Source organism: Hyla sarda, chromosome 6 (genome assembly GCF_029499605.1).
Source record: "Hyla sarda isolate aHylSar1 chromosome 6, aHylSar1.hap1, whole genome shotgun sequence".
Classification (NCBI taxonomy): Eukaryota; Metazoa; Chordata; class Amphibia; order Anura; family Hylidae; genus Hyla; species Hyla sarda.
The window spans coordinates 305,349,218-305,369,122 of NC_079194.1; the positions used below are offsets into that span (position 1 = coordinate 305,349,218).

At 43.9% G+C, this 19,905-nt stretch overlaps 1 protein-coding gene across 1 annotated transcript in view; it reads right to left on the reverse strand.

The window, feature by feature from the left end:
• Positions 1-1,447: 1,447 nt before the first annotated feature.
• SWAP70 (switching B cell complex subunit SWAP70) overlaps positions 1,448-19,905 on the reverse strand; it is a 64,640-nt gene continuing 46,182 nt past the window's right edge. Inside the window, exons 4-12 of the mRNA XM_056528000.1 lie at positions 14,091-14,318; positions 11,349-11,495; positions 10,586-10,694; positions 9,344-9,525; positions 8,427-8,534; positions 7,562-7,728; positions 6,108-6,306; positions 5,725-5,821; positions 1,448-2,974 (exon numbers count right to left, since the gene is read on the reverse strand). Coding sequence (XP_056383975.1) covers positions 2,859-2,974; positions 5,725-5,821; positions 6,108-6,306; positions 7,562-7,728; positions 8,427-8,534; positions 9,344-9,525; positions 10,586-10,694; positions 11,349-11,495; positions 14,091-14,318 — 1,353 coding nt within the window. The 3' untranslated portion in view covers positions 1,448-2,858. The remainder of the gene's footprint in view (positions 2,975-5,724; positions 5,822-6,107; positions 6,307-7,561; positions 7,729-8,426; positions 8,535-9,343; positions 9,526-10,585; positions 10,695-11,348; positions 11,496-14,090; positions 14,319-19,905) is intronic.

The following is a 19,905-nucleotide window of genomic DNA, read 5'->3' on the forward strand; positions in this document are numbered from 1 at the left end:
TGTCCAGAGCAGGAGAAAATCCATATAGCAAACATATGCTGCTCTGGACAGTTCCTAAAATGGATAGCAGAGGTCAGCAGAGAGCACTGTGCTCGTGACAGAAGAGAAATCCAAAAGGAATAGCATTTCCTCTTTAGTATACAGCCCCTTAAAAGTACTGGAAGGAGTAAGATTTTTTAATAGAATTAATTTACAAATCTGTTTAATTTTCTGGCACCAGTTGATTAAAAAAAAAAAAAAAAGTTTTCCTCGGGATTATACAGCCCCTAAAAAGTACTGGAAGGAATAAGATATTTTTAATAGAAGTCATTTACAAATCTGGTGGTGTGACGGCTGTGGTCGCTTGTAATCCGGCACGGAGAGGAGTTCGCTCAGTGCAGTGGGGTATAGGGCCGGAGATTGTGGGGGGTCACTGCGGCCGGACCACCGCGATCAGACATTTTATCCCCTAAGATGTCTAGGGGCAGTAACATATATTGGGTAAAAATGGACCTGGGATTGGGGGTAACTGACCCCCGTTTCACTGTCTATGGATCACTCCATAAGAAAAGGACCTGGAGGCCAGGGATTGAATCTGCTCCAGATTGGATTGGCTGTTACTGGGGCCCCTGGGGCTCTGTCATCCAACGCCCCCCCTCCCCCCCCCCCCCCCTTCACCAACAGAGAGCACTTAGCTACGAACCCCTTGAGACAGCTGCCATGCCTCTCCCATAGACTTCCATTGAGGGGGCATGGCCGACCCCCGCAGCACGCACCCCGCGTATGGAACTAAATGTTCCGAACGCTGGCCAGTGGACTACCCCTTTAAAGGAGATCTCCAGACAAAACTAATTCACTCCTATCAACAGGATAGGAACAGGACGATCTTTGGAACAGGACCACAGCTGTCGGTAAGAAGCGCATGCTGCGGATGGCACGCCCTCCATTCATTTCTATGGGAGTGCCGAAGTGAACCGGGTACAGCGCTCAAGCATCTCCGGCGCTCAAAAAAAAATGAATGGAGTGCGTGCCGTCTACTGGTGGACAATGCACGCTCCTCACTGACAGCCGGGAGGGGGGTCCAGAGGTCCACAATCAGTTACTTATTCCCTATACTGTAGGGCCCTTTGACACGCCCCACCTTACCGGGGTGACATACTGTAGCAAACCTCCTCATGGGGCAGATGTATGGAGGCACGTGCGAAGTCCGGACCTGCCTGACCGCGCGGCGGGTGCTTTAGATGATGGCTGGCTACTAACTTACTTGCAGCGGGCAGAGCGGCGCCCACATCAAGAGGGCGCTCTAGGGGGCTGCCTATTTTGTCTGTAGGCAGAACCGGCCCTGATGGCCCTGTATCTGCTATGGTAGTGGGTAGGTGTGGCTCAAAAGGATAGAACATGTAAGTATTTGGTAAGTAACCACCTACTGTAAGAATGACAGAAACCGCGAAAGAAGAAGACGATCCAAATTATTTGTATCAATGACTCTTTATGGAGGAGGCCATGACCAATCGGATTCCAGAAAAAATTCCTGACATCATCGGAGATTCACTTCACAATTAGATTTTCTCGTTTTATATTCCACTTAATATTACAAATAAAAATAAAATAAAAAATAAAGCAGACGAGATAAACATGGAGACGAGATGTCTGAGCTGGTGTGGGGAAAGGGTTAAGGACTGACTGCATCCTGTCTTGTCCTTGAGAAGGTCCCACAAGTCCCAGGACTGAGAAGGTCTGAGCTAAGGGTCACATGGCTCTAGGTCAGTGGTCTCAGTCCGTGGCCCTCTAGATGTTACCAACATTCAACTCCCAGCATGCCAGGACAGCCAACGGCAACATCTAGAGGGCCACAGTTTGAGACCACTGCTCTAGGGGGAGCTCTACATTCTACATACACTTCCATAGATCCAGCTGAAGAGATTAGGTCATTGGGCAAACAATCTCATTGGACAGATTATCCATTTGGGCAGATTGTGCAGATAGTGTCATTGGCCAGAAGATAGGATTGGGCAGATGACTTTGATGCATAGACAATCTGGTTGCATAGATGATTAGATGGGACAGATGACACCGGAGGGTAAATAGTCAGGTTGGACAGATGGGCAGATGACTTGGTTGGACAGACAACCTGGTTGGGTCAGATGATTCTGTGCGAGAGATAACACACGTGGGAAAATAGGTTGGACAGATGATCCGGTTGAGCAGATTATGTCATTGGGTAGATGTTAGGATTTGGCCAATGATGAGATTGGGCAAAAGATCTGATTGGACAGATAATCCATTTGGACAGATTATCTAGTTGGGCAGATTATGCAGTTGTGCAGATAGTGTGATTGAGCAGGTGACGCGGTTGAGAAGTGAATATGTTTGGAGAGATGATTAGGTGGGACAGATGACACATATGGAAAAACTGTCGGGTTGGGCAGATGATCCATATGGGCAGATCACTTGATTGGACAGACAATGTGGTTGGACAGATTATCCAGTTTGATAGATGACACAGGTGGGTAAATAGTCAGGTTGTACACATGATCCAGATGGGTAGATTACATGGTTGGACAAACAATCTGGTTGGTCAGATGACTTGGTTGGCCAGATGAACCAGATGGGCAGATGACTTGCTTGGACAGATGATCCAGTGGGATAGATGACACCAGTGGGTGAATAGGTTGGACAGACAATCCAGTTGAGCAGATGACACGATTGGGCAGATAATGTCCACTACTGATCTACGGTTATACGTTGTGTCCCTTTTTTATGATATAAGGTGATAATTTCCAGACATGTTATGATTCTACATCCACGAGGTCCTCCTGGAGCCCCTGTCACCTCCTGACCCCTCTGTCCTCTCCTTGCACTCGGTGGTCGCTCTTCTTCTACTCCACGCCGGTGGAATTCTTCTTCTCTTGCCAGTTCTTCTCTCGTTCCTGGAGTTCCCCTTGGGTGAAGGACGCTGGACCCCAGTTCGTGATCAGTCCGGGGTTTTTAGATCCTGAAAAAGGACATAAAGGATTTAGTAACATAAGAAGCCGAGAACATCACAACCTATAATACCGAAAAATTCCAAAACTTGTGAAGGTCTGAAGCCACCATAGAAACATAAAAAGTGTGACCAGATAAGAACCATTCAGCCCATCTAGTCTGCCCAATGTTCTGAATTCTATCAATAGTCCTTGTCCCTATCTTATATGAAGGATAGCCTTATACCTATCCCTATCCCTATCTTATATGAAGGATAGCCTTATACCTATCTCTATCTTATATGAAGGATAGCCTTATATCTACTTCTATCTTATATGAAGGATAGCCTTATATCTATTTCTATCTTATATAAAGGATAGCCTTATATCTACTTCTATCTTATATGAAGGATAGCCTTATACCTATCTCTATCTTATATGAAGGATATCCTTATACCTATCTCTATCTTATATGAAGGAGCCTTATATCTACTTCTATCTTATATGAAGGATAGCCTTATACCTATCTCTATCTTATATGAAGGATACCCTTATACCTATCCCTATATTATATGAAGGATAGCCTTATACCTATCTCTATCTTATATGAAGGATAGCCTTATACCTATCTCTATCTTATATGAAGGATAGTCTTATACCTATCTCTATCTTATATGAAGGATAGCCTTATACCTATCCCTATCTTATATGAAGGATAGCCTTATACCTATCTCTGTCTTATATGAAGGATAGCCTTAGACCTTTTCCTATCTTATCTGAACAATAGCCTTATACCTATCCCTATCTTATATGAAGAATAGCCTAATACCTATTCCTATCTTATAAGAAGGATAGCCGTATAACTATCCCTCTCTTATATAAAGGATAGCCTTATACCTATCCCTCTCTTATATAAAGGATAGCCTTATACCTATTCCTATTGTATCTGAAGGATAGCCTTATTCCTATCTCTATCTAATATGAAGGATAGCCTTATGCCTATTCCTATCTTATATGAAGGATAGCCTTATACCTATCCCTATCTTATATGAAGAATAGCCTTATACCTATCCCTATCCTATATGAAGAATAGCCTTATACCTATCTCTATCTTATATGGAGGATAGTCTTATACCTATCCCTATCTTATATGAAGGATAGCCTTATACCTATCCCTATCTTATATGAAGGATAACCTTATACCTATCCCTATCTTATATGAAGGATAGCCTTATACCTATCTCTATCTTATATGAAGGATAGCCTTATACCTATCTCTATCTTATATGAAGGATAGCCTTATACCTTTCCCTATCTTATATGAAGAATAGCCTTATGCCTAATCCCATCTTATATGACGGATAGCCTTATACCTATCTCTATCTTATATGAATAATAGCCGTATACCTATCTCTATCTTATATGGAGGATATCCTTATACCTATCTATATCTTATATGAAGGATAGCCTTATACCTATCCCTATCTTATATGAAAGGATAACCTTATACCTATCCCTATTGTATATGAAGGATAGCCTTATACCTATTTCTGTCTTATATGAAGGATAACCTTCTGCCTATCCCTATCGTATATGAAGGATAGCCTTATACCTACCCCTCTCCTATATGAAGGATAGTCTTATACCTATCTCTATCTTATATGAAGAATAGCCTTATACCTATCCCTATCTTATATGAAGGATAGCCTTATACATATCCCTATCTTATATGAAGGATAACCTTATACCTATCTCTATCTTATATGAAGGATAGCCTTATACCTATTTCTGTCTTATATGAAGGATAACCTTCTGCCTATCCCTATCGTATATGAAGGATAGCCTTATACCTACCCCTCTCTTATATGAAGGATAGTCTTATACCTATCTCTATCTTATATGAAGAATAGCCTTATACCTATCTTATATGAAGGATAGCCTTATACCTATCCCTATCTTATATGAAGGATAGCCTTATACCTATCTCTATCTTATATGAAGGATAGTCTTATACCTTTCCCTATCTTAAATGAAGGACAGCCTTATACCTATCTCTATCTTATATGAAGGATAGCCTTATACCTATCCATATGTTATATGAAGGATAACCTTATACCTATCTCTATCTTATATGAAGGATAACCTTATACCTATCTCTATCTTATATGAAGGATAGCCTTATACCTATATCTATCTTATATGAAGGATAGCCTTATACCTATCCCTATCTTATATGAAGGATAGCCTTATACCTATCTCTATCTTATATGAAGGATAGCCTTATACCTACCCCTATCTTATATGAAGGATAACCTTATACCTATCTCTATCTTATATGAAGGATAGCCTTATACCTATCCCTATCTTATTTGAAGGATAGTCTTATACCTATCTCTATCTTATATGAAGGATAGCCTTATACCTATCTCTATCTTATATGAAGGATAGCCTTATACCTATCTCTATCTTATATGAAGGATAACCTTATACCTATATCTATCTTATATGAAGAATAGCCTTATACCTATCCCTATCTTATATGAAGGATAGCCTTATGCCTATCTCTATCTTATATGAAGGATAGCCTTATACCTATATCTTATATGAAGGATAGTCTTATGCCTATCCCTATCTTATATGAAGGATAGTCTTATGCCTATCCCTATCTTATTTGAAGGATAGCCTTATACCTATCTCTATCTTATATGAAGGATAGCCTTATACCTATCCCTATCTTATATATCTATCCCACCCCTTTTCCAATATACCCTCATATTCTTACCTGGCTGTATTAATCGTATTAACCCCTCGTGCTGCGCCACCTTGTCCTTCCAGCTCCTCGTCTTACTGGTCGCCATTTCCAGGTTACTTCTTACTTGCTGCAATGAGAGAAGAGACAGAACATACGAGATGATATAACAGAATTAGGGTGCGTTCACACATGTGTAATATTGGAGTCAATGGGCAGCAACAAATCTGCAGCAGATCTGCAGTGAAAATACGCATGTGTGAACGCACCCTTATGGAACTTTACAGCCTCCGGCTGACATTGAGCTGTACGGATCATGACTCAAGGTTGGGACTTGTCGGGCCCCAACAATGATGCAGATATGGGCCCTTATCATTATGGAAATATTCTAAGGGGCAACACGACAGGATAGTGACCTCATACTGCTCCAGAGCCGCGATCCGCTCGTCCTCCAGCTGCTCCAGCTGTTGCATGGCCTCCTGCAGCGCCTTCTCCTTCATTTCCTGTATGGTCATCAGCTCCTTGTTCTCGGCCTCGGTCATCTTGATGGTCATCTCCTGCTCTCTGTGCAGTTCTTCCAGCGTCGCCCTCTTTGAAGCTTCCTGTTCCAGAAGCCTAGGAAGGACCCCGACATATGAATGTGACATACGGCGTCCATCAACCATCTTACAACCAATGGGCCAGTGTTTCCCAACCAGGGTTGGCCAAGTGTCCCCCTGCAGAATACATGTGCTAGTGTATACACTTCTAACAGCCGAAGCCTGTCCGGGCATGCTGGGAGTTGTAGTTGTGCAACAGCAGCCAAATATTTCACATTCTTGTCAGCTAACAGAGATCTCTCCCCATCCTTACATACACTAGCACATATATTCTGCAGGGGGGCACTTGCCCGACTTTCTCTCCTCTGACATCCAGAGTCAACAGGGAGTAGAGAGGCCATCGTACACATAGATCAGTGTTTCCTAACCAGTGTGCCTCCAGCTTTTTCAAAACTACAACTCCCAGCATGCCCGGACAGCCTTACTGCTGCCCACATTACAGCTGATCAGTGGCGGTCCCGGCAGAGAGGACACATTGTGATCTGCTTACTGTCAAGAGACCCATCCAACCAGTCGGGATTTTTTAATGAAGAGAACCCCTTTGTGATTCTTAAATATTTATAACTCACTCAATTTACTAAAAAATTGCCCCTTACCCCCAGAAAAGCAGCTTTAAAGTCTTGGCCACTAGGTGTCTCTCTTCCCTGCAGTTTGCTGTCCACTGCCTGTTAGATGAGTTCTGTCTCTAGTAACAGCTAGATCAGGACAGAGCATAGGGCGAGGCTTTTTGTGTGGGAGAAAAATAACCTGGGTGAGTCTGGGCTGTGAGCCTGTCTGCATACTCAAGATGATTAATTCTGTTCCTAAAAGGTATATCAAGGCTTCCCTCTCATCTCTCAGCCCCCATAAAGCTTAGGGCAGCTCTAAATATACCCATGTATATACTGCTGTATGTCTGCAGTGCTGCCGTGTAATCACTTCCACCCTTTTAGCTTCTCCGCTGCAGTTCAGTGCTAAGTGTAACCCCCTTCCTTGCTGTGCTGCTGTTTTTTCCTCCCTTTTTTTTCACGGCCAAAATTTGAACAAACACCAAAAGGTAAAGGATTAGAAAAATAAACATAACTGCTTTCTTCCAGAAACAGCGCCACCCTTTCCCTCAGCTTGTGTGCGGTATTGCCGCTCAGTTCCATTGGACAGAATGTAGCTAAGTTGTAATACTGCACACAACCTGAGGATAGGGGTGGCGCTGTTTTTCTGTTTTCTGATCCCCCCTTCACATGAGATTTAGGATCTGCAGTCGTCGACAGATCCGGCATGAAGAGACCCCTCACCTGGTCTGGAGAAGCCGAGCGTTTTCCTCCTCGAGTCGCGCCTGTTTCTCGTCATCCAGCGCCTCCTGCAGGCGGAGATACATTTCCTCCAGTTCCCGCACCCGGTTCAGGTATTGATCTAACTCCGAGGATTTCTGCGCCACTTTCTCTTCCATCTGTTGTCGGATCTACAAGATAAGAGCAAGATGAGCGAGGCTTACAGGACCTCCTACACCAGTGGTCTCCAAACCGTGGACCTCCAGCTGTTGCAAAACTACAACTCCCAGCATTCATTTTTTAAAGAATTTTTTCTTAATTTTTCAAATGCCGCATAAAGAATCAATTTATTTTTTCTTTTGGCGCACGCGCGAAATTTACATTTTAATCAGACGATAAAATGGGGAATCTGCGCACACTAAGCCACGCCCCCCTCCGAGGGCAAAAAATAAATAACAAATATTTGTGCAAAAACAACGAAAAAAGCCATTTTCAAGATCTCTGCCGGCTGTCAATAAATGAGCAGATTTTTCTTTAGGCCTCGTTTATGCCGCGGAATTGCCGCGAAGGAAACATCTGCCGCGGAAATCCTGATTCTGGCCTCCGTGTCAATTCTTTCTGCTGTCCGGGCATGCTGGGAGTTGTGGTAGTGCAACAGCTGGAGGCACCCTGGTTGGGAAACACTGATCTATGTGTACGATGGCCTCTCAACTCTGTTGACTCCGGATGTCAGAGGAGAGAAGGTCGGGCAAATGTCCCTCTGCAGAATTCAGGTACAAGTATGTGAGAGGGTGGGGAGTCCATGCTGGGAGTTGTAGTTCTGCAACAGCTGGAGGCACCCTTGTTGAGGAAAATGGTCGCCACATCCCATCTGCCCCTGAGTGTTTACCATCTGCTCGCGCTCCAGCTCCTCTCTGAACCGGTCCTGCAGCTCCATGTGGGTGTCGTGCCGTTTCTTCTCCTCCTCCTCCGCCCGCGCCGCCGCCTCCCTCAATTGCTGCGAAAAAAATACAAAAATATCTTTAACTCAATTTATTTAAAAAAAGTCTTTATTTTTTTATTTATTTATTTTTAAAAAGCGTCCTAAAAACAAGACTGAGGCCTATGGAAAGTTACAGGGGTGACGCCCGGACACCATGTGGAGGCTCACAGGCCATGCAATGCTGCACGGGGGGGGACATAGAGTATCCAAACTGTGTTTCCCAACCAGGGTGCCTCCAGCTGTTGTAAAACTACAACTCCCAGCATGCCCGGACAGCCTTTGGCCTCCAGAAGGAAAGTGCATGCTCTCTGTCGCCACCTAGTGGAGGTAACTTGCCTTTAAGTTAATGTTTTACTATGTCCACTAGGTGGCGTGATGCAATGCTCCTCTGGGAAGGGGAAATTATATGTAAAGAAGCAAAGTTTATCATCTCCAGCAGGAAAAGCGCTTGTTCTCTGCTGCCACCTAGTGGAGATAGTGAAACATTATCTTACAGGGAAGCTCTATTCTCTATTCCTTCTAGAGGACGAGCATATCCGTTACTTAGAAAGCTGAGTGGAAATCAATATGGCCGCTTGGTTCAGGAATCTGGATAAGCTGAGTGACAACCTGTGAGCAGCCATACAGGACGTCACCTATTGTCTTATATGGGATCTAGATGTTGCAATACTACAACTCCCAGCATGCCCGGACAGCCTTCGGCTGTCCGGGCATGCTGGGAGTTGTAGTTTTGCAACAGCTGGAGGCACACTGGTTGGGAATTACTGCTGCACCAGGTGCAAAATCCATTCAGTCGCCTGGGAAAGCTGGGTGGTTTGTCTCACCGTGCGCACTTGCTCCAGCTCCTGCTGCTTCATCTCGTTGGACGCCTGCAGCTCGCGCATCTTCCTCTCCAGCTCCTCCTGCTCGGCCTGGAGCTTCTGCCGCAGCGCTTTCCGTTTCTGCCGGGCGTCCCTGTGCGGCGAGGAGATCCCCATCTTCCTCAGGTTCACCACCGTCTGAATATCTGCAGGGGAAAAAATATCAAAGATGGCGGCAAAAAAAAAAAATTATTATTTTGTTGCTTTTTGCTAAAAAATTGTATTTATTTATTTATTTATTGCATGTTTTGAGCGATTTTTCCTTGTTTTTTTTTTGTTTTGTTTTTTTTGCTCAATTTTTATAATTTTTTTTATTTCATTAAATTTTTAATTATTTTTTGCAGGGTTGCATGTTTTCCTGGTTGTTTTTGCTCAATTTTTATTTATTTATTTATTCATTTCATTTGTGTTCGCTTTTGTATTTTTTGCATCGGCAGGGGGCGTGGCTTAGCGCAGATAGATTTGTCATATTTGTCATCTGCGTAAAAAACATTTTAAAAATTGCACAAGTATATTCCGCTCCCTAGGATGGCCCGTAGGGTGAGAGGCGTTCGTTGTCTCTCTTCCCCCCTCCCCCCCCCCCCCTTAATATCTTTTCACAAATTTATGCAATTTATTAGGTCGCATGCGCAATTTCTTAAATTAGACACAGAACCTGCAAATCTGCACACATGGGGGGAAAAATTGCGCAAATTTTGATAAATCCCCCCACCCACCCTACACCCTCCAAGGTGATTAAAGGGGTACTTTTTTTTTTTTTTTTATTTTTTTTTTTTTTCAAAATGAACTGGTGCCAAAAAGTTAAACAGATTTGGAAATTACTTCTATACAAAAATCCTAATTTCTGCACCCTTGCCTACTCTGCTTGCTGTCAGTGAATATAAAACATTTTTGTTTACAGCTGAGGGTTTGTTACAATTGTATCAGGTCTAAACAATTCTCTGTGAGCTAAACAGACTGATACATTGTAACAAACTATCGTAATAGAAGATTGCCTACACCGGATACAACTGTGACGAACCCTCAGCTGTGATAGGGCAGACTATTTTGCTCTAGAGCAGCGTTTCCCAACCTGTGACCCTTCGGCTGTTTTAAAACTGCTACTCCCATCATGTCCTCAGGGCTGAAGGTTTTTAGGGCATGATGGGAGTTGTAGTTCTGCAATAGCTGGAGAACCGCATATAGGGCCCCATAATTGTGCGTCACCTTGTATCCACTCCTGCTTCTTCTTCTTGTCGGAGGCGCTGATCTCGTAGCTTTTATCCACGCACTTCACAAGGAAGAGGCACTTCTTCCCGTCCCTGTCCGGCAACGACTGGAAAAACAACAACAATGGGGTCAGTATAGAGGGGTCGGCCAGTGTTACCCAACCAGGGTGCCTCCAGCTGTGGCAAAACTACAACTCCCAGCATGCACTCCCCATCCCCACATACACTCGTACATATATTCTGCAGGGGGGCACTTGTCCGACCTTCTCTCCTCTGACATCCAGAGTCAACAGAGAGACAAGAGCCCATTGTACATATAGATCAGGGTTTCCCAACCAGTGTGCCTCCAGCTGTTGCAAAACTACAACTCCCAGCATGTACTCCCCATCCCCACATACATTCGTACATGTATTCTGCAATGGGGCACTTGTCCGACCTTCTCTCCTCTGACATTCAAAGTCAACAGAGAGACAAGAGCCCATTGTACACATAGATCAGTCTTTCCCAACCAGTGTGTCTCCAGCTGTTGCAAAACTACAACTCCCAGCATTCCCGGACAGCCGTTGGCTGTCCGGGCATGCTGGGAATTGTAGTTTTGCAACTGCTCTAGGCATTAAGCTGGCATTGCATTCCTCCATTGCTGTGTCAGTCTTTACTGTAGTTCTAGGATTCTATTCCTTATAGGGAGGGGGGGGCACTGAATGCAATAATCATCATTATCTGTATCTGGGACCCCCAGGAATAAGCCCCAATGTCTTTACCTCCACGCAGCAGTTCCCATCCAGCACGATGTCCCCCTTCTTGTCCTTCAGATCCTCGCTGACGTAGTAGGACAAAACGTTGGGTTTAAGGACAAACCAGCGCTCCGTCCAGTTCTTCCGCTTGTGACCTTTCTTCCACAGATAACCCTACGGCGAAGAACGAGACGTTAGAGGCGGCGACCATTATATCGTATTGCTAATATATTACTATTATTATTATCATTATTATTATTATTATGATAATGTTTTATTTTTATTATTTATAATAATATTTATTATTATTATTATAATCATTATCAGAATTATTACCATTACTATTATATTATCTTTCTTTTTTTATGCTTTTTTATTTTTTTTACAAAAAAATATATCATTATTATTATTATAGCTTTTATAATAATAATAATTATTATCATCATTTTTTTATTTATTTTTTATTTTTACAAAAATATTATTATAGCTTTTTACAATAATAATAATTATTATTTATCTTTTTTTAATGTTTTTTATTTTTTATTTTTTTTTACCCAAAAAGTTATTATTATAGCTTTTTATAATAATAATCATTTATTATCATCATCATCATCATCGTTATTTTAATATTAGGTAGTTATTATTATTTATTTTTTATTTTATTTTTTTATTTTATTCATTTATTTTCTTATTTACAAAAACCCATAAAAAGAAAACAAAGTAAGGGAAACAAACAACCCCCCAAAAAATAGTGCAGAGAAGTGACTAGGGGTTTATATGATAAGATGTGGTTTTAATATTTCACCAGCAGATGTCACCAGCGTCAGGTTGCAGTTATTTTATTTTACCAGCAGATGTCACCAGAGTCAAGATGTAGTTTCTATTTTTCACCAGCAGATGTCACCAGATTCAGATGTAGATAGTGTGAGTTTGTAGTTCCTTTCTGTCACCAGTAGATGTCACTAGAGTAGTGTTATAGTTTGTGTATTTCCCCAGTGGATGTAGTTCCTTTATGTTACCAGCAGATGTCACTTAAATCCTATTGAAGGTTTTTATGTCACCAGAGTCAGGTTGTAGTTTCTATTTTTCACCAGCAGATGTCACCAGATTCAGATGTAGTTAGTGTGCGGTTGTAGTTCCTTTCTGCCACCAGCAGATGTCACTAGAATAGTATTATAGTTTGTGTATTTCCCCAGTAGATGTACTTAGAGAGAGGTTGTAGTTCCTTTATGTTACCAGCAGATGTCACTTAAATCCTATTGAAGGTTTTTATGTCACCAGAGTCAGGTTGTAGTTTCTATTTTTCACCAGCAGATGTCACCAGATTCAGATGTAGTTAGTGTGCGGTTGTAGTTCCTTTCTGTCACCAGCAGATGTCACTAGAATAGTATTATAGATTGTGTATTTCCCCAGTAGATGTACTTAGAGAGAGGTTGTAGTTCCTTTATGTTACCAGCAGATGTCACTTAAATCCTATTGAAGGTTTTTATGTCACCAGAGTCAGGTTGTAGTTTCTATTTTTCACCAGCAGATGTCACCAGATTCAGATGTAGTTAGTGTGCGGTTGTAGTTCCTTTCTGTCACCAGCAGATGTCACTAGAATAGTATTATAGATTGTGTATTTCCCCAGTAGATGTACTTAGAGAGAGGTTGTAGTTCCTTTATGTTACCAGCAGATGTCACTTAAATCCTATTGAAGGTTTTTATGTCCCCTGAGTCAGGTTGTAGTTTCTTTCTTTCACCAGCAGATGTCACCAGAGTCAAACAGAAAGAAAAATACGGAATCAATGTCCTAAAATCAATCTGTTTTTTATAGATTCGCGTGCCACAATTTTGGGCGCATGGTTGACGTCTGCCTCTAGTCTCACATGCGCGATACTTACATTTTTGGAATTAGGTTCTCCGAAAAGATGATTTTTATATTAGATTTATCATCTAACCCCCACACTAAAGCAGTTTTTCCCAACCGGGTGCCTCCAGCTGTTGCAAAACTACAACTCCCAGCATGCCCGGACAGCCAACGGCTGTCCGGGCAGGCTGTGAGTTGTAGTTTTGCAACAGCTGGAGGCACCCTGGTTGGGAAACACCACACTGACAAAATTTAGTCTACTCAGGTCGGAATTTGTAGGGAAAATTTTAATATTTTTGACTATTTCTGGTTCGTTCCTGTTTTATTTTGTTTTGTTTTTTTATATGTTTTATTGTATTATTTTCTTAATACAACAATGCAAATATATATTTTATTTTAAAAATAAATATTATTAATTACTAAATATTTATATGAACAGGATGATGACCTTTAGTGACCTTTAGACTTTATTTTTTTTTTTTTATATTGTTACTTTTTAAGGTGTTTTTTTCTTTTACAATTTTTCATTTTTTTTTTTTTCTTATTTTAAACAAATCACTGGCTGGGAAACTTTTTGGTATAACAGGAAGTAATGCAGATAAATCTCAGGGGAGAGGACGGAGTTTTCCTTTAAAGGGCCACTCCTGTGGAAAATCCCCATAGCAAACATATGCTGCTCTGGACAGTTCCTAAAATGGACAGCAGAGGTCAGCAGAGAGCACTGTGGAAAGACAAAAGAAATCCCAAAAGAAAAGAATTTCCTCTGTACTACACAGCCGCTGATAAGTACTGGAAGGATTAAGATTTTTTTTTAATAGAAGTAATTTACAAATCTGTTTAACTTTCTGGCACCAAAAAAGGTTTTCCGCCGGAGTACCCCTTTAAGGCCATAGAGATTCACATGTATTATAGAGCGTCACCTGCTTCAGGACGTCCAGGACCAACTCATTGAACACCTCACTGATGGCCATGGACACGGTGGTGGAGTCGGTGCCTTTACTGAACTGTCCGCTACCGATCAGCTCGATCAGCTCCCACACCGACAGCCCCCTCTGCTGGTCATGGAGACTGATCTTATAGTCCTCGAAAAGGGCCTGCTGCCACCCGCTGCCCATCGCCTCCGTCAGCTTCTTCAGGAGATACTCAATCTGCAAGAGAGGAACATCATACTCCAGAGCTGCACTCACTATTCTGCTGGTGAGGTCACTGTGTACATACATTACATTACTTATCCTGTACTGATCCTGAGTTATATCCTGTATTATACTCCAGAGCTGTACTCACTATTCTGCTGGTGAGGTCACTGTGTACATACATTACATTACTTATCCTGTACTGATCCTGAGTTATATCCTGTATTATACCCTAGAGCTGTACTCACTATTCTGCTGGTGAGGTCACTGTGTACATACATTACATTACTTATCCTGTACTGATCCTGAGTTATATCCTGCATTATACTCCAGAGCTGTACTCACTATTCTGCTGGTGAGATCACTGTGTACATACATTACATTACTTATCCTGTACTGATCCTGAGTTATATCCTGTATTATACCCTAGAGCTGTACTCACTATTCTGCTGGTGAGATCACTGTGTACATACATTACATTACTTATCCTGTACTGATCCTGAGTTATATCCTGTATTATACCCTAGAGCTGTACTCACTATTCTGCTGGTGAGATCACTGTGTACATACATTACTTATCCTGTACTGATCCTGAGTTATATCCTGTATTATACTCCAGAGCTGTACTCACTATTCTGCTGGTGAGGTCACTGTGTACATACATTACATTACTTATCCTGTACTGATCCTGAGTTATATCCTGTATTATACTCCAGAGCTGTACTCACTATTCTGCTGGTGAGGTCACTGTGTACATACATTACATTACTTATCCTGTACTGATCCTGAGTTATATCCTGTATTATACTCCAGAGCTGTACTCACTATTCTGCTGGTGAGATCACTGTGTACATACATTACTTATCCTGTACTGATCCTGAGTTATATCCTGTATTATACTCCAGAGCTGTACTCACTATTCTGCTGGTGAGGTCACTGTGTACATACATTACATTCCTTATCCTGTACTGATCCTGAGTTATATCCTGTATTATACTCCAGAGCTGTACTCACTATTCTGCTGGTGAGATCACTGTGTACATACATTACATTACTTATCCTGTACTGATCCTGAGTTATATCCTGTATTATACTCCAGAGCTGTACTCACTATTCTGCTGGTGAGATCACTGTGTACATACATTACATTACTTATCCTGTACTGATCCTGAGTTATATCCTGTATTATACTCCAGAGCTGTACTCACTATTCTGCTGGTGAGGTCACTGTGTACATACATTACTTATCCTGTACTGATCCTGAGTTATATCCTGTATTATACCCCAGGGCTGCACTCACTATTCTGCTGGCGAGATCACTGTGTACATACATTACTTATCCTGTACTGATCCTGAGTTATATCCTGTATTATACTCCAGAGCTGTACTCACTATTCTGCTGGTGAGATCACTGTGTACATGTCACGGTGCCGGCTGGCAGGTGGTGGATCCTCTGTGCCAGAGAGGGATTGGCGTGGACCGTGCTAGAGGATCGGTTCTAAGTCACTACTGGTTTTCACCAGAGCCCGCCGCAAAGCGGGATGGTCTTGCTGCGGCGGTAGTGACCAGGTCGTATCCCCTAGCAACGGCTCAACCTCTCTGGCTGCTGAAGATAGGCGCGGTACAAGGGAGTAGACAGAAGCAAGGTCGGACGTAGCAGAAGGTCGGGGCAGGCAGCAAGGATCGTAGTCAGGGGCAACGGCAGAAGGTCTGGAATCACAGGCAAGGAACACACAAGGAACGCTTTCACTGGCACTAGGGCAACAAGATCCGGCGAGGGAGTGAAGGGGAAGTGAGGTGATATAGGGAAGTGCACAGGTGTAAACACTAATTGGAACCACTGCACCAATCAGCGGTGCAGTGGCCCTTTAAATCGCAAAGACCCGGCGCGCGCGCGCCCTAGGGAGCGGGGCCGCGCGCGCCGGGACAGAACTGACGGGGAGCGAGTCAGGTACGGGAGCCGGGGTGCGCATCGCGAGCGGGCGCTACCCGCATCGCGAATCGCATCCCGGCCGGAGGTGGTAACGCAGCGCCCCGGGTCCGTGGAACCGACCGGGGTGCTGCAGTGAGGGAAGTGTAGCGAGCGCTCCGGGGAGGAGCGGGGACCCGGAGCGCTCGGCGTAACAGTACCCCCCCCCTTGGGTCTCCCCCTCTTCTTGGGGCCTGAGAACCTGAGGATCAGACTTTTGTCCAGGATATTGTCCTCAGGTTCCCAGGACCTCTCTTCTGGACCACAACCCTCCCAATCCACTAAAAAAAAAGTTTTTCCTCTGACCTTTTTTGAGGCTAAGATCTCTTTGACAGAGAAGATGTCCGAGGAGCCGGAGACAGGAGTGGGAGGAACAGATTTAGGAGAAAAACGGTTGAGGATGAGAGGTTTAAGAAGAGAGACGTGAAAGGCATTAGGGATACGAAGAGAAGGAGGAAGAAGAAGTTTGTAAGAGACAGGATTAATTTGACACAAAACTTTAAAAGGACCAAGATAGCGTGGTCCCAACTTATAGCTCGGGACACGGAAACGGACATACCTAGCGGAGAGCCATACCTTGTCTCCAGGGGAAAAAATGGGAGGAGCTCTTCTTTTCTTATCTGCGAATCTCTTCATGCGAGAAGAAGCCTGTAAGAGAGAATTTTGGGTCTCTTTCCATATGGTGGAAAGATCACGAGAAATTTCATCCACAGCGGGCAGACCAGAGGGCAAGGGGGTAGGGAGGGGGGGAAGAGGGTGACGGCCGTACACCACGAAAAACGGAGATTTGGAGGAAGATTCAGAGATTCTGAAATTATACGAGAATTCGGCCCAAGGTAGAAGATCTGCCCAGTCATCCTGGCGGGAGGAAACAAAATGTCGTAAATAGTCACCCAAGATCTGGTTAATTCTCTCTACTTGTCCATTGGATTGAGGATGGTATGCAGAAGAAAAATTTAATTTAATCTTGAGTTGTTTACAGAGAGCCCTCCAGAATTTAGACACAAATTGGACGCCTCTATCCGAGACGATCTGTGTAGGCAACCCGTGAAGACGAAAAATGTGTACAAAAAATTGTTTAGCCAACTGAGGCGCTGAAGGAAGACCAGGAAGAGGGATGAAATGTGCCATTTTGGAGAATCGATCAACGACCACCCAAATAACAGTGTTGCCATGGGATGGGGGTAAGTCAGTAATAAAATCCATACCAATCAGAGACCAAGGTTGTTCGGGGACAGGTAGAGGATGAAGAAAACCAGCGGGCTTCTGGCGAGGAGTCTTATCCCGGGCACAGATAGTGCAGGCTCGCACAAAGTCCACCACATCAGTCTCTAGAGTCGGCCACCAATAGAAGCGAGAGATGAGTTGCACAGATTTCTTAATGCCCGCATGACCTGCGAGATGGGAGGAGTGACCCCATTTGAGGATCCCAAGGCGTTGGCGTGGAGAAACAAAGGTCTTTCCTGGAGGAGTTTGCCTGATGGAGGCTGGAGAAGTGGAAATCAGGCAGTCAGGAGGAATGATGTGTTGAGGAGAGAGTTCAATTTCAGAGGCATCTGAGGAACGAGAGAGAGCATCGGCCCTAATGTTCTTATCAGCAGGCCGAAAGTGAATTTCAAAATTAAATCGGGCAAAGAACAGAGACCACCTGGCCTGACGAGGATTCAGCCGTTGGGCAGACTGGAGGTAGGAGAGGTTCTTGTGATCGGTGTAAATAATAACTGGAAATCTTGATCCCTCCAGCAGATGCCTCCATTCCTCAAGTGCTAATTTAATGGCTAGAAGCTCTCGATCCCCGATGGAGTAGTTCTTCTCCGCCGGAGAGAAGGTCCTGGAAAAAAAACCACAAGTAACAGCATGCCCGGAAGAGTTTTTTTGTAGAAGGACAGCTCCAGCTCCCACTGAGGAGGCATCAACCTCCAATAGGAAGGGTTTAGATGGGTCAGGTCTGGAGAGCACGGGAGCCGAAGAAAAGGCAGACTTGAGTCGTTTAAAGGCGTCTTCCGCTTGAGGAGGCCAAGACTTGGGATCGGCATTTTTTTTTGTTAAAGCCACAATAGGAGCCACAATGGTAGAAAAATGTGGAATAAATTGCCTGTAATAATTGGCGAACCCCAAAAAACGTTGGATGGCACGGAGTCCGGAGGGGCGTGGCCAATCTAAGACGGCAGAGAGTTTATCTGGGTCCATTTGTAGTCCCTGGCCAGAGACCAAGTATCCTAGAAAAGGAAGAGATTGGCATTCAAACAGACATTTCTCTATTTTGGCATAGAGTTGATTATCACGAAGTCTCTGAAGAACCATACGGACATGCTGGCGGTGTTCTTCAAGATTGGCAGAAAAAATCAGGATATCGTCCAGATATACAACAACACAGGAGTATAGGAGATCACGAAAAATTTCATTAACAAAGTCTTGGAAGACGGCAGGGGCGTTGCATAGACCAAAGGGCATGACCAGATACTCAAAGTGTCCATCTCTGGTGTTAAATGCCGTTTTCCATTCATCCCCCTCTCTGATGCGGATGAGATTATAAGCACCTCTTAAGTCCAGTTTGGTAAAAATATGGGCACCTTGGAGACGATCAAAGAGTTCAGAGATGAGGGGTAGGGGGTAGCGGTTCTTAACCGTGATTTTATTAAGACCGCGGTAGTCAATGCAAGGACGTAGAGAGCCATCTTTTTTGGACACAAAGAAAAATCCGGCTCCGGCAGGAGAGGAGGATTTACGGATAAAGCCCTTTTTTAAATTTTCTTGGACGTATTCAGACATGGCAAGAGTCTCTGGGACGGACAGAGGATAGATTCTGCCCCGGGGTGGAGTAGTGCCCGGGAGGAGGTCAATGGGACAATCATAAGGCCTGTGAGGAGGTAGAGTCTCAGCTTGTTTTTTGCAAAAAACGTCCGCAAAGTCCATATAGGCCTTAGGGAGACCGGTTACATGAGGAAGCACAGGGACACGGCAAGGTTTACTGGGAACCGGTTTTAAGCAGTCCTTGGAACAAGAGGGCCCCCAACTCTTGATCTCCCCAGTGGACCAATCCAGGATTGGGGAATGGAGTTGAAGCCAGGGAAGTCCAAGAAGGATTTCAGAAGTGCAATTGGGGAGGACCAACAGTTCAATCCTCTCATGATGAGATCCGATGCACATTAGAAGGGGCTCCGTGCGGAAACGTATAGTACAGTCCAATCTTTCATTGTTTACACAATTGATGTAGAGGGGTCTGGCGAGACTGGTCACCGGGATGTTGAACCTGTTGACGAGAGAGGCCAAGATAAAATTTCCTGCAGATCCAGAGTCCAAGAAGGCCACAGCAGAGAAGGAGAAGGCAGAGGCAGACATCCGCACAGGCACAGTAAGACGTGGAGAAGCAGAGTAGACATCAAGGACTGTCTCACCTTTGTGCGGAGTCAGCGGACGTCTTTCCAGGCGGGGAGGACGGATAGGACAATCCCTCAGGAAGTGTTCGGTACTAGCACAGTACAGGCAGAGATTCTCCATGCGGCGTCGTGTCCTCTCTTGGGGTGTCAGGCGAGACCGGTCGACCTGCATAGCCTCCACGGCGGGAGGCACAGGAACAGGTTGCAGGGGACCAGAGGAGAGAGGAGCCGGGGAGAAGAAACGCCTCGTGCG